The sequence below is a fragment of the Myodes glareolus genome, chromosome 7 (assembly GCF_982192425.1).
Source record: "Myodes glareolus chromosome 7, mMyoGla1.1, whole genome shotgun sequence".
Taxonomy (NCBI): domain Eukaryota; kingdom Metazoa; phylum Chordata; class Mammalia; order Rodentia; family Cricetidae; genus Myodes; species Myodes glareolus.
Window position 1 is genome coordinate 2612417 of NC_142032.1, and position 15462 is coordinate 2627878.

A 15462-nucleotide genomic window follows, 5' to 3' on the forward strand; every position below is an offset into this window, starting at 1 on the left:
ACTGGTGTGCTTCAGTATGACAGGCATTCGGTAAAACCAAGAACCAGCCTTGGTGTATCGGAGGATGGGATGTATGTGCAAGCGTGTAATATAGAAAGGGACTAGATTTCTTAACACGCAGATTCCCAGGCATAGAGGTGAGCTGCTGCTGTAGCCTGGGGTGGGGGGGGGCAGCTTTTATTTCCTTTTAAATGTTCCTCTCTGTAGGTGAACTGATTGCCAGGTGATGGTCCAGGCTGGGGGCAATGATGTATTTAGTTGGGATAAAACATAATCCTCATGAACTTAATAACTTGGGGATGTAGCTCAGTGGTAGAATACTTGCCTAGCATGTGTGAATCAGGGCTCGATTTCATGCTTGACAAATTCAGCATTTACCAACCAAATTATTTATACTCACAAAACGTACCGGACTGTTAAGTTATTTCCCTACAGCTTTCCTGAGTCCGCAAATGAAGGGATTTTATACTTTTTTCACTTTTAAAACCTTTATTTTACGTGTCCATTTTAATTGCAGAATTTCTAAATATGTAACCATGATATTTTATGCTACTTTGGAAAACCAATAGTACACTTTTCTAGTCATTGCCTAATTTGGCATTCTCAACTCCATTTTTCTCTCTGCATCTATGATGGCATCCGTTCAGAAAATACCCAGGTAAGTGCTAAGGTAGAAATCACATCCCGCAAACAGGGAGGCCGCTTTGGGAACTCACGTAGTCCATTAACTCGTGCGCAGCGCAGTTGATGGCCAGGTGCAGGCTCATTCCCAGCTCTATCCCCAGGTTCGAGCAGATCCCCTGGATAAGAAGCAGCGGCTGCTCTATGGTGTCGTAGTTAACAGTCAGACAGCCAAGATGGGACATCTTGCCCGTGATCGGCTGCTGCAAAATCCAAAGAAGACGGTTCAAATCACCACAGTGTGTTAAGGTTCCTGGAACACCCTGTGACAGACATGGGTTTTACCTGGACAAGGGTCTCCAAAGATCGACTCCTTCCACTTTTGATGACATCTGCTTCCAAACCACCCCACCCCCACCCCTGGTCCGGGCCTTTAATTCCCTTACCCCATCTGCTTTCTGCTTGCCTTTCTACTCTACCTGACTGGCTCTGCCCTTCTCCATTGGGCTAACCTGAGCCACCAATCACCAGGCTATCCCTGTAAGCATCCATGGATCTCTAACTTGGTCAACCCTCCTCTTCCAAACCGACTTTCTTATGTTCTGGTTTCTTCTAGATGAGCAGCACTGATCAATTTAAAAAAAAAAAAAAATGAGTGCTAGCAAGATAACTCGGGGAGGGGGGAGGCACAACCTCCCAAGCCTGGTACCCAAGTGCCACGTGGTGGAAGGAGAGAACCAACTTTTCCGCTGTTCTCTGACCTCCACGAGTGTGAACACTTCCTTTTTCTTTCTCCCTCTGTTGGTGGTACTATGACTTGTAGACGATCCTGTGCTTCTCTGCTATTTATACAGACAGTCTCTCTCCTAAGTCTTTTACCTGCAGGGTTACATTCAGTCCTGCTAGTCATACAGCCTACCATGCAATCTTAAGATTTCAGATAATGCTGGGTGGTGATGGCACACACTTTAATCCCAGCACTCAGGAGGCAAAGGCATGAGGATCTCCGAGTCTGAGGCCAGTCTGGTCTAGGGTGAGTTCCAGGGCAGTCAGGGCTATAGAGAAACCCTGTCTCCAAAAACCCAAATAAACAAAGATTTCAACAGTTGATGATGGCTCTCCAGGAAACCTGCAACCAGGAAGAGGAAGACTGGGACCCCAGCTCCACATTGGCACCCTTGGAGCAAAGTTACCACTTCTTTGACTTGGTCCTGGTCTTTGAAGCAAAATACTAAGTGTGGGGGCAGGGAGCAGGGTGCATAGGGCACCCAGCCAAGTTGGAGAGCGCATGCTTACCTGGCCTCTTTTGCCTCCATCATGTCCCTTTTTGGTCTCTGGTTTTGGAGGCGGGAGCTGTGGGATGAGAAGGTAAAGAAAACTGTATCCCTCTGTATTTTCAGACATCCTGAGACAGCGAGCAGAGCTGACGCTGACCATTCCATTCCAGAAATGCTCTTCTTAAAGTCCCTAGTTCTTTCTCCAACTCAAGTCCATATTTAGTTCATCCTCTTCCACCCTTCACCCACTACACATTGGTTTTCCTCCAAGCATACACAGGTCACACCAGCAACTCCTGGTGTGTGCAGGAGAATAGCAAACCCTCTCCTGACCTTCAGAACTTCTACCTGCCACTGCAGGATTTGCTCTTACAGGCCCAATATTCTCAGAGTAAAATCAAGGTGTGTTTGATCTTTGGAGAGAGCCCAAAGTCATGAAATACTTTATAAATCCTAAAGGATGACCTTAGCAAAGAGTCAGTGCTCAGGAACTAAACCAGGATTGTCCAATACCTCAGAAGACAGATCCACTGCCAATGAACAACGTATGCACTTGGATCACAGGGAGCTTCAGCTGTCAACTTGACACAAACCCAGAGTCACCTAGGAGAGGGACCCTCAGCTGAAGAACTGCCCAGGTTAGACTGGCCTGTGACACTGTGACAGTGTCTATGAGGCCTCTCTCTCTCTCTCTCTCTCTCTCTCTCTCTCTCTCTCTCTCTCTCTCTCCTCTCCTCTCCCTCCCTCCCTCCCTCCCTCCCTCCCTCCCTCTCTCTCTCTCTCTCTCTCTCTCTCTCTCTCTCTCTGATGTGGGATTCCCCTCTGTATGCTGTGAATATTTTTATTACCATTGGTTAATAAAGAAGCTGCTTTGGTCTATGGGAGGGCAGAATATAGCAAGGTGGGAAATCCAAGCAGAGATAGCAGAGGAAAGAAGGTAGAGTCAAGGAGATACCATGTAGCTGCCCAAGAAGTAAAAGGTAACAAACCATGAGCCTCATGGTTAAATATAAAATAATAGAAGTGGGCTAATCTAAGATGTAAGAACTAGCTAGGAATACACCTAAGCCATTGGCCAAACCATGTTGTAATTAATACAGTTTTTAGTTTTTGTGTGATTATTTGGGACTGGGTGGCTGGGAACCAAAGTATAATCTCAGTTTCTCTCTCTCTCTCCCTCCCTTCCTTCCTCCCTCCCTCCCTCCACCCTCTCTCTCTTCCTTTCCCTCTTCCTCTTCCCCATCTCTCCCTCCCTCCCTCTCTCCCTCCCTTCCTTCCTCCCCCCTCCCCCTCTCTCTCTTCCTTTCCCTCTTCCTCTCCCCCCTCTCTCCCTGGCTCCCTCTCTTCCTCTCTCCCTCTCTCCCTCCCTTCCTTCCTCCCCCTCCCCCCTCTCTCTCTTCCTTTCCCTCTTCCTCTCCCCCTCTTTCTCTCCCACTCTCCCTCCCTCTCTCCCTTCCTCCCTCTCACTCTTCCCTCCCTCTTCTTCCTTCCCAGCCTCCCAAGTGCTGGGATTAAAGGTGTGTATCACCACCACCCAGCTGTGAGGCTTTCCTAACTGTTAACTGGTATAGGAGAGCCCAGCCTACAGTGTGTGGAACCATCCATAGACTGTTTGACTGAGCCCCCTTTTGTAACATGCCTTTTGCCCCCACACCATTAGGACAATCAGCCCCTCACACGTGGGAGTCTCCTTTCTTTTTCCTAGTCCTTCCTGGTGTCTAATGACCCAGGGGTGCCTCCTCCTCTCCTGCCCACTCCATTATTACCACCCTGGCTGGATTTGTATACAGTGACCCCCCCACACACACCTCAATAATTTAAACAGGTCCAGCACTGTTGGTTCTATTTAATGGACCCAAGATAATGTCGGAGATTTTAAGGTGATTAAATGTACAGACTGTGCGACCATGAAAGAAAGAAAGGTAGCTGAACAAGCCAGTAAACAGCGTCCCTCCATGTCTTCGGTTCCAGGTCCCTGCCCTGGCTTTCCTCAGTGATGGATTGGTACCTGGAAGTGGAAGCCAAATAAACCCTCTCCTCTCAGGTTGCTTTTTTAAGTCTTGTTGTTTATTGCAGCACGAGAATGCAAACTGGAACAGCTTGGTTTGGACAGGAAACCCAAAGCAAATGAGTGCATTCTCCATAGCCACGAAAGCAACACTGATTTAACCCCAAAATGAACCAGGCGCTGAATCCAGGTGTCACACTTCCCCAGGCTCTTCACATACCGTCTCAATCACTCTGCTGATTTGTTTCTGAATCTCCAGAAGCAGCTCTATACCCTGTAAGCAGAACAGCCATGGTGTACAACTTCAGTCTGCAGATGACAAACATGAGATTCATACCCCGATGGCCAGTGTTTACTGAACCTGTTCTTGGATTTTCTTACTGAGGACTGCCAGTTAGTGGCGGGTGTGACCTACACAATGAGAAGAATGAGTGTTCATCTCTGACCCCTGTTGGTTTGTGTGTGAGTGGCAGGCTCTGTCTTGTCATTTTCATGGTGAAAACCAACTATGATATTCTTTATCATAGCCTCTTGGCCAGGCTGGACAACGTAGCAATGCATGCCACAGGTCACCAAGGAGGCCTGACTAACTAGTCACGTAAGAAGTAGAACAGTGAGGCTACAGAGATGGCTCATCTGGAAACGCATTTGTTTTTGCAGGGAACACAGGGTCAGTTCCCGGCATCCACTGGACGGCTAACAATTATCTGTAGTCCCATTGCAAACTCCATTACCCTCTCCTGGCCTCCTCAGGTGCTGGATAGACAGGGTGCACAGACATATGCAACCAAAACACCTATACGCATAAAATACAAGTAAGTGCGTCTTTAAAAGGAGGAAGAGCAGGAGGTGGGCTGTGATCATGAGGGCGTCTGCACAGGAAGGTGAGGATGGCGTGCAGAATGCTCTGGAATCCAAAGACCACAGAGATGACAACTCAGAGGGGTCCTGCCATAGGGTCTGAAAATGGCCTCACAGATAATCTGACGGCTGGAGTGTCACGTGAAAACGGAAATTGTGAGGTAATAAGAATTTTGTTTAAAAGGGATTCTTTTTCACAGAGAGCAAGTGAAACTTTTGAACAGCTTATTTTTACAATTTACAAAATTTCACTCATCACAGGAAGGATGGGGGGCGCTTCCTGTCCTCTTTCTGAAAGTGCTCACCATAGCATGAACCTTTGGTGGTTGTTTCTCATGCCTAATTGATAGAGGACTCGGGAGCATACTGACTCTCGGGCACCAAAGGGTGATGTAGACCTCACCAGCACACTTGGGAAATGAAGCTTCCAACATAGGATGAATTCATCTCACAAATGAGCAGTGAATGCATGGCCCGCTCGCCTGGAGTCCTTATTTAACAGAATGGGTCTCTGGGGAGTACGGGCTCCTGCTACAGCCGACAAGCAGATACTCCATGTATTCTCAGATGATAGCTCCCACAAGACCTCGCTCCTGTGAGTCACTAATATGGGTCAAGGCTGTATCAAACCAGACCACTAAGAGGGTCTGTTTCCTTTTGTTTGAATTCCTGCTTTCTTCTGATTGATTTGATTTCCTAAAATATCATTTCATATATTTTAGTCACTACCCCTTGATTGACACTAAAATTCACCAATGGTGGAGGATTGGGCGGGGGGCGGGGAGGAGTAGGAAAACCATTTTAGCTGAGTCAGGTACTTGTTTGGTTGTTAATCCAGGATGGGGGATGCAAATCACTTCCTTCATTAAGTTTAGCTTCCCAGGTGATGCCTTCCCGCAGCTGAGCACAGATCCCATCAGCAGAGGCATGGTGAGTGTCGCTGCTGACGGTTCCTCCTGCCAGGGAAGCAGGGGAGAGGGAGAATGGAAGTTCAGCGGCTCTGCCTCACCCCAGGTCCCGTCCCAGGTCCCGTCCCAGGTCCCGTGCAGAGATGGGTGCAGCCTTCACTGACCTGGCCATGCTTCAGGGACGCTATGCTCGCGTACAGAGGAACACAGGCCAGGCTGGCACTGGTTTTCGCCACTGCTAGTGAAACAGCGCCTATAGCCATGCTACCGTGGAGGATGGATTCAGGGGGTTCTGGGGGGATGATGGGTTTTTCCAAAAGAGTGTCCCTCCGCCCTGGAGAAGAAAACAGAGACAAAGGATTCGTTTCTAGAAGCCTCATGGTAATAAAACCGCATCTTCTTCGGATGCTGCACTCTCAGAAGACCCAGCACAGACGGAAGGGTGGGGTTAAGATTGGCCTTCTCCCCCTCAGCTCCCAGGGGTTTTCAGATTTGCACACTTAGCAGTACTTGATCACCCTCAGCCATGGGCTCTGTATGATGACTTTCAGGCATGAACGCGGTCCGTAATCACATGAGGTCGGCACTGATACTGCCACATTTGCGAAGTGAACTGAGATTTGTTGTGGTGGCAAGACAAACATATTTATTGTGCAACTTTGTTGGGGGATATTCGACCACACTGTGAACCCTGAGTCTCCACTGGTATTAATTAAATATAATTCACCTTGGGTCAGGAGGCTGAGTTAGCAACTAGTTGACAGAAAGCAATCATAGAGCATCCATCAGAGGGCATCTGGGAGGGATAGAGAGATGTACCAAGAGTAAGTAGGGAGGGTTCTGAGTGACGCAGTTTAGGATGCACTCTTGGGGAGACACCAGCAAGGCGAGATTAGATAGTTGCAATACTCAACCTCTCTGAGCTAGTGGGTTTTCACCCCAGTCTTTGAATCTCGAGTCTTATTTATAAATAGAACAATAGAGATTTAATTAAAGTTCCTGTTAGTGGCAACCACAGGACCAGTACCCGCAGGAACAGAATTCCCACCAGGATGCAGCCTGAGCGGCAGGGCTACTGCCAGAGAAGCAGACCAGGGACTGCAGAGTTGTGACTGCTGACTGAAGCCACTGTGCCAAAGGTAACACAAAATCTTACAGGAAGCAGATGCAGGCTCAACTTAGAGTGCTCGAATTCCAAACCCTGCTCTTCAGTGTCACCGTAGTTTCTGTGTATCTCACATTGAGCACCTTTTCTTAACTTGCCGTCCTTTTCTCTAATCACAAAGCCATGTGTTGTTCTGTTTGGCTACCAACTCTAGTAGAGTCCCAAGCCCCACAGTCTACCCAGAATCCTCGTCCATCTTCACTCCTCCGGTTCTCAGCCGCCTGCCTGTCTCTTCAAGCCCTCTTAGTCAGCCTCCAAACTCCCGTTCTTCCCCACTTCTGCCTTGGGCCCTCAGTGGAGAAAAGACACTAAGCACCCAGCACACGATTAGATCAGAGCAAATCCCTGCCTCCTTCTGTAACTTCTCTTTCCTTAAGCTCTCAAAATGATGAGTCAAAAGCATCTACTAAGTGAAGTTCATTGGTGCATTCCACCTGTAGCTCAGTAGAGTCTACATCCTCTGAGAAAAGATGGGTCTAACTTAACTCTCTTGCTTAGGTTAGTTCTTTCTGTTCCTCGCTCTGAAGCTGAGCAGCAGAAACAATGAAATAAAGGCTCTCAGTTTCATTGCCTCTCAGTTCCTTCCTGGTGTGATGTTTCTTCTTCCTTCTCCTCCTCATTTAGTATTATTTTCTGAGGCAGGGTTTCTCTGTGTATCTCTGGTTGTCCTGGACCTCACTCTGTAGATCAGGCTGGCCTCAAACTCACAAAGATCAGCCTGCCTCTGCCTCCTGAGTGCTGGGATTAAGGGTGTGGGCCAACACTGCTGGGCTAGTGTTTTCTTATTTAATGACACCCATTTTTTAACTGGGTGTCCAGATGTCCTGGGCTACTGGCAGTCACAGCAAGTTGAAGGAAACATGGCATGAGTCCTTTAGGAGATATAAAACTACTCACGATGCCAGGGGCAGTTCTAGTACTAACATACTGAAGGGGCCGCCATTGGCACGCTGTTGGAAGTGCCGGCAGAGGTCTCAGTGAAGCAAAGCTTTAGAAAACAAATGCTAACTGATATGTGAGACCAAAACAGAGCAATATACCTTGCAGCTTAAGGTTTCTGTTTGCAGCCAAGATAGTTAAGAATAAGTTCCTGTTTATCCTGTGTTGAGTCCTTGCAAGTTAAGGTTTCTGTTTGTAACTGACAATAAATTCCTATTGTAAACTGCAAAGCATGTGTTTCAGCCTACACTAAGCTTGCGACCCCACTCACATGAAGTACATCCCTGCCCTTGCCCCTTGACTTTCACCATATAACAACATATAACAGCTGCCTCTCTGGCCCCTGTGAACAGCTTATCACTTCTGTAATAAGGAACGCAAGAGACCAGCAGGGTGAGAAAGCCAGCAGGCCAGTCCTGGTTCACCCCAAAAGGCATCTCCCTTTAACTGAACAATTGTGGATATGGTCTTTTCTGTTCTTTGTAGCACAAATAATAAAAACCCAGAGACAGATATTGGAGTTCAAGCTGAAGATCAGAAAAGCAGACCAGCCAACCGCTAGAGAGTTCTTTTAGCTCTGCCAATGCTCAGACCAAAGGGGTGATCGTGTCTCCAGATTCCATCTGTCTCCAGCAAACCTCAAACTCCAGACTCCACTGAGCTCCTGTCTCTTCCCCTTTATATTCCTCTCTTCGCCCAGCCATATCATTCTTGCATCCACCTCCCTAGTGCTGGGATTGAAGGTGTGTGCCACCACTGCCTGGCCTGTATGGCTGACTAGTGTGGCTGCTTTGCATTCTGATCTCTAGGCAAGCTTTATTTATTAAAACACAAATAATGTACCCACTATAATCAGATATGTGATTAGATCATAGAACTCGCCTCCAGCAAAGCAGACCCTTTATTATGGGATGGCTTTTTAATTGCCTCATGGAAAATTTCAGGGAGGTGCAAATCCCTGCCCTCCATGTCCCCACCTTCCTCTCACCCCTCCCTCACTGCCACTGTTTAAGGCCTTTTATTCAATAAGTGCTCACCTATGAATAACAGCATAATCATTTCGTTTCTCAAATAAAAGTGGAGGGTAAAGTGGGAATAAACCTAGTCTATCCAGTACAGCAGTTTCAAGGGAGTCGGATGGTACCTTGCTGGGCATTGCCTACCCAAAAGTCCAGCCTTTATTATTCATACATTTGCAGCCAACGGTGCTGTGGTGTGGGAAGTCCTTCTGTATATGTGTTGCTTTTATTGTTTGATGAATAAAGCTGCTTGGACCAGTGGCTTAGCAGAGTAAAGTCAGGCAGAAAATCAGAACAGATAGAGAAAGTGTGTGTGTGTGTGTGTGTGTGTGTGAGAGAGAGAGAGAGAGAGAGAGAGAGAGAGAGAGAGAGAGAGAGAGAGAGAAAGACAGAGAGACAGAGACAGAGAGAGAGAAAGGAGCCAGGCAGATGCCATGTAGCTGCTGAAGGAGAAGGACGCCAGAACCTTACTGGTAGGTCACAGTCTCGTGGTGATACATAAATTAATAGAAATGGGTTAATTTAAGATGTAAGAGCTAGGTAGGAATACACCTAAGCTATTGGCCAGACAGTGTTGTAATTAAAATAATTTCCGTGTGATTATTTGGGACTGAGTGGCCTGGAAACAAATTACAAATGGTGCCCAACATGGGGCACAACTATTATTCAGGTCTGGGTGGCTGGGAAATGGAACACGGTCTCTGGTTACAGTGCTGGAAGATGCCACTCACCTTGCTTCTGACCTTTCTTTTTGGTGGGAGGTGGAGGAGGTGGTGGCAGGACGACAGGAGGAGGTGCGGGCACTGACTCCTCAGGGCTCCTTTCCAACTCTTTTCTCTCTTTATCTTCTTGTACTTTATTTTCAAAGAACAGCCTGCATGGCAAGAAGTGCAAGAGTTTACAATGGAATGTCATGATTTAGAGCTGACCCTGGTATGTTTCAATAATACGCTTTTTTAAGCTAAGGAAGAACAAATTAGCTTTAATTCCCAAGGTTAATAAAAGTAATGATGGTGTTAAAACCATTTTTCTTCAAGAACCAAATTCTTATCATTTAAATTATTTGAGCTCTTTTTATACTCTCTAAATAAAATTCAAAGGCATAATTTGATTAAGGGGTACTGGATTTCCTTTTTATAAAAATGACATTCAGAAGCCAAACCATTCAAGAATCCTTAGTGAAAACAGGGTTGGAAATATGTCTTTTCCTTTTCCTCTTAGCAAGAGATTTATTTTTAAGTGTGTGTGCACACACACATGTGTGTGTGTCTATGCATGCACACATGCAGGTATTTGTGAAGACCAGAAGTGTCCAGTCTCCCAGGAGCTGGGATTCTAAGCAGCTGCGAACTGCCCAATGTAAGTGCTGGGAACTCAATTTGGGTACTCTGCTAGAGCAGAATTAATATGTGATGCCTCTCTGTATGCTGTGAATTTTTTTTATTACTGTTGGTTAATAAGGATGCTGCTTTGGCCTATGGCAGGGCAGAAAATAGCTAGGCAGAGAGGCCAAACTGAATACAGGGAGAGAGAAGCAAAGTCAAGGAGCTGCTAGGGAAGCAAGATGTGAGGTAACAAGCCATGAACCTCGTAGTAAAATATTAATTAATAAAAATGGATTACTTTAAGTTGTAAGCATTAGTTAATAATGAGCCTGGGCTAAGAAGCCAAACCGTATGTAATTAACATTAAACCTCTGAGTGGTTACTTTAAAAGTATCCGTGGGACCTGGTGGGACAAGGAGCCTCCAGTTACACAGGATGGACTCTTACCTGCTGCTCCTTCTCTCCAACCTCCCTTTTTCCTTCTGATGAGGGGAAGGTGTGTGTGACTTAGAATGAGCATGTACACAAAACTTTTGGGAAACCCCAGTAGACACAACTACATAACATTTTACCACCCTTCCCCCTTCCTTGAGTAAAAAAGATAACAGGTTCCATAGACCAAAAATAAATAAATACACCCCATAAAAACGTTCCATGGGAATCAGGTCAGATTTGTATTAGATTCATTAAAAATCTTGATCTGGTGTGACAAAGCTTTTAAAGAACTGAAGGAAACTGACTAATTAATTGAACAGAAAATTCTGTACTCAGATAAAGTATCAGCCGTGAGAGCAAAGTGCAGATACTCTTCATGTACGAATTGAAAACTATTTCATCCCACACCCTCTTCCTCATCTTTTTCAAAGGTCTCTCTCTCTCTCCCTCCCTCCCCCTCTCTCCCCTCTCCTTCTGTTTGTCTCCCTCCCTTTCCTGCTCCCTCTGAGGAACCTGCCTGACACCATTTTGAAGGCAGGAGCCATTATGCTGTATTATTTAAAAAAAAAGGTGTCTATTTACTGTTTCCTGGATCCTGACCTTCCCCAACCCCTGACCTTGAGTTATTTTTAAGAATACCCTGACCCTCCCTGATCACATGGTGACCACATGATGTTTCTTTTAAAGAATTTTTTTTAGTTCCTTATTGTTCCATTGTCTTCTTTCTGTAAAACTACTTGAGGTGTTACTTCTTAGAAGGAGCCCAAGAAATGGATTTGGGGTGGCTCTCTTTAACCTCACTTAGGAAGCAGTTGTTTGCCAGCTCTTGGGTATACCTTAATTTTAAAAAAAAATCAAGTTTGTTTAGAATTTGGCTTAAAAGTGTAGCTGATGTGGGAAGTTCTTCTGTATATTTGTTGCTTTTATTGGTTGATGAATAAAGCTCTTTTGGCCAATGGCTTAGCAGAGTAAAGCCAGGGAGAAATCCAAACAGAGATATAGAGAGATTAGGTGGAGTCAAGGAGAGCCACGTAGCTACTGAAGGAGACAGATGTCAGAATCTTACTGGTAAGTCACAGCCTCTTGGCAATGCACAGATTAATAGAAATATGTTAATTTAAGATTTAAGAGTTAGCTAGGAATATACCTGAGCCGTTGGACAAACTGCATTCTAATAAATATAGTTTCTATGTGATTATTTGGGTCTGGGTGGCCAGGAAACAAAAGTGCAGTCTCCGTCTACATGTAGTAGTGGTCTTATTATTGCCTTTGGGGTTAACATTTCTGGAGGCCCCAGTGAGATTCAGACCACTCACCCAAATTCTAAACCCAGACCTTTGCTCTGGAACTCTGGGTGCCTGGGAGGTCTGCCTTAGGAGGCAAATGTCTTGAGATGTTCCAAGGCTCCAAGACTGCCTTCAGTTCATGGACTATTGGGGTGAACTTTTGTGGTTAGAAGAGCAGCAAGCGTCCACAGAGGCCTCCTGGTGAGTTATAGTCTGGTTCTATTCTGTTGGAACCCTATCTGGAACATGGAGGGTCCTGGTCTGGCTTTGTGTCCTGTTTGTGTTGTTTTGTGCATCTTGCCTTTGGCTTCATTTTTACTGTCCTCTTCCTTCCATGTGTACTTTCTGTGTTAATCGGTTCAGTTTGCACTTGGGGCCACTGAACTGATGGATGGTGTGGGTAATAAGACTCGCAAGCCCAACAGCCCTACGACCTGTGTTCTAAAGACTTTATTAAATCTACCCCACTATAGTTAAGGAAGATTGTTGCTATTGGGATGCTTCTGGATACTGTGAACATGCACTGTTCCCATTGGTTAATAATAAAAGCTGTTTGACAAATAACCAGGCAGGATAGGGTTAGGTAGAACACTCAAACTGAGGACTTGGATGCGGAGGGGCAGAGTTGAGAGAGACATGAACAGCCACCCAAGAAACAACATGCTAGCAGTCCAGTAAAAGCCACGGCCAAGTAGCAATATAGATGAATAGAAATGGGTTAATTTAAATGTAAGAGATAGTAATAAGCCCGAACAATAGGCCAAATAGTTTATAATTAATATGTTTCTGTGTGATTATTTGGGACCGTGTGGTCAGGAATAGAAACCTCTGCCTCCATTTATTCTGTTACCAAACGTCACCTCTGAACATTCTGTGACACTGAATAGCTCACATTCAGGACCGACTGGCCCTCCCAGGGTACTTTCTCACATAGCCTGAGCAGAGGTTAATGCCACCCTTGGTAAGTCCAGTCACCCAGATCGGATTGGATATATCTTGCCTTGGACTGAAACCACCCTCCTGGATGATCCACACTGGGCAGAGGGGTCAAGCCCTGGTTGTCGGCAGATAGATCCTTGGGGGGCCTGTAGCAGAGACCAACATGCCCCTCTGAAAATCATCCTGCAGGATTCACAGGAGGAAGAATCCCTCCTCCCTCCATATAAGCATCTTTATCTTTTCCTCCCTTCCTCACCTCAACCCCCACCTTTGTCACCCAAGTCCCCAGCACCAAGGCCTTACTCTGTCCCTGTCTGCACCTACCCCATTCCACCATCTTGTTCTTCTCTACCTCTGCCTATCTTCTCCCCGCCACCACCAGCTCTTCCCTACCTCCCACACCTGCCAGGGAGTTCCATGTGGTCCTCCTAATTCCTCTGGTTCTGGTTCTAGGGTCACACCTCCTGTAGTCCTCGCTTCCCAGTGACCATTTCCTGACACTTGCTACCTGTATGTCCCTTTCTCTACCACAGAGCTCTACAACCAGAAGAACCAGAACCCACTTTCAGCACTAGCCTGATTCCTTTATTTCTTTAACTGATTCTTTTTCAATCATCTCCCCACGTGGTATAACTGCCAGCAGATTCTCCGAATCCTCCTCACTACCGAAGAAAAGGAAAGGATTCTCATGAAGGCAACTGAAGCACTCCCTGGAATAGCTTCAGCGATGACCAAAGGATAAAGGCATTGGACCATGCTCTGCCAAGGAGATCCCAATGGGACTACAGCACACAGAGAGGTAGGAGGTCACCCAGAGAATACCGCCAGGTTCTGCTAGAAGGGATGAAATGGACATCTATAAGTTATACACTCCTATAGAGCCAGAGGACCTGGCAAATCCCAAGGCCATTAACCTGGCCTTTGTTACTCAGCCAGTCTCTGATGTATGTAGAAAGATACAAAGGATGGATGGGTTTACAGTAAAGAACAGGTCAAAACTATTAGAGATAGCCCTGATAGACAGCAAAGATCTTCTGATAAAGAAGAAGGGGCACGTGACCGTGACTGCACTACAATCCCACCAGCTTCTAACTCTGCCCAAGAACACCATGATAAAAAGAGGAGAGCTTTACAAAAGGATCAATGCACCTACTGCAAAAATGGGTCATTGGAAAAATGAATGCCCATGGTGAAAATAGATAGGTTCCCCAAACCCAAGCCAATCTTTGCTACGATTAGTGAGGCTGAGGCTCCTTCGAACTAGACCCCCAGGAGCCTGTGGTAACCTTCATCATAGGGGGCTAACCTGTAAATTTATGGTTGATACAGGGGATACTCATGGTATTGAGAGCTCCTAGGACCCCTTACTGTAGTAATTAGACCACTAGTTAGTTCCCGGCCACTTAGCCACGAAATAATTACACAGAAACTGTATTATTTAAATCACTGTTTGGCCCATTAGCTCTAGCTTCTTATTGGCTAACTCTTACATTTTAATTTAACCCACCTCCATTAATCTATGCATTACCATGAGGTCATGGCCTACCAGCAAAGTTTCAGCATGTCTGTCTCCAGCAGTGACTCCATGGCTTTTCTATGACTCTACCTTCTTTCTCCCAGTGTTTAGTTTAGTTTTCCCCACCTATCTCTGCTCCCCTATAGCTCTACTATAAGCCCAAAGCAGTTTCTTTATTAACCAATGGTATTCACAACATACAGAGGGGAATCCCACATCACCTCCCCTTTTCTGTTTAAATGAAAAGGAAGGTTTTAACTTTAACATAGTAAAATTAGATATAACAAAACAGGTATCAAGTAAGAATTACAGTTACAATATTTATATCTACTTTATCTAACTAAGGAAAACTATAAGTTCTTCAATTCCATCAAAGACTCCGGAAGGATATAATATTATCTAAGTAAACTGGAAGTGCATTGTAAGCAACTTCCAAAACTTTAGAATTGACAGAGACATCTTGCTGCCTGGACAGCTACCCAAAGTTTTTCTCTACCATTGGGCCATCCATCTTCAGCCATCAGGCTCATACTCTCCAGCAGACTTTTCCACAAAGCAGGAAATTCCAAAGACAGTTCCACCTATATTGACAGTTTTCAGCCACATTTTTCCGTGTCCTGCAGAATGTCTAGCAGACTCTTTCATGAAGCAGAAATCCCAAAGGATTGTCTCACCTTTAGGCAAGTTCAGCAGTCATTGCTCTGTGAATCCTGCATGTCCAATTCATCAAGCAGTCCAGGCAAAAGCAGTTTTTTGCCCAAATGACTAAACAACTCCATAAGGAACCTCTTTGATGCCTATCTTCCTCTTGAAGTAATTGGTGCTGCCAGGAGCAGATGTGTCTCAATGTCATGAAAAGTCTTAAGTTATTAAAACATTTTAAATGTCATATTCTGAAGGTCTCTGAAAGATTTGAAAAATATCTATCTAACTGAAATACATCTCTGTACATCTAGAAAATCTAACTAACATGACTACAAGCTTGACTATTATATATGACTTTATATTTATCTATATTTATTAATTATGCATTATGTTTTTAAATGAAATGCACAATCAAGCTGCACAATACCTTAATCAAGAGCAGAAATATATATACATAGTATAACAAAATTGGCCTTAAATTTGTATCAATAAACCAAGATTCATACCCATGCAAATCC

The 15462-nt window shown here is 45.3% G+C and overlaps 1 protein-coding gene across 3 annotated transcripts in view; it reads right to left on the reverse strand.

Annotated features, from left to right (window-relative positions):
- The window catches only part of Eno4 (enolase 4), a 34543-nt gene that overhangs the window by 8279 nt on the left and 10802 nt on the right, over positions 1 to 15462 (reverse strand). For 2 of the 3 annotated variants that reach the window (XM_048423060.3, XM_085694173.2), the window contains exons 4-9: positions 9530 to 9672; positions 5840 to 6009; positions 5586 to 5723; positions 4127 to 4180; positions 1918 to 1974; positions 717 to 884 (exon numbers count right to left, since the gene is read on the reverse strand). In XM_048423060.3, the coding sequence (XP_048279017.3) occupies positions 717 to 884; positions 1918 to 1974; positions 4127 to 4180; positions 5586 to 5723; positions 5840 to 6009; positions 9530 to 9672 (730 nt within the window). The remainder of the gene's footprint in view (positions 1 to 716; positions 885 to 1917; positions 1975 to 4126; positions 4181 to 5585; positions 5724 to 5839; positions 6010 to 9529; positions 9673 to 15462) is intronic. The other variant, XM_048423061.3, reaches the window with a different exon arrangement.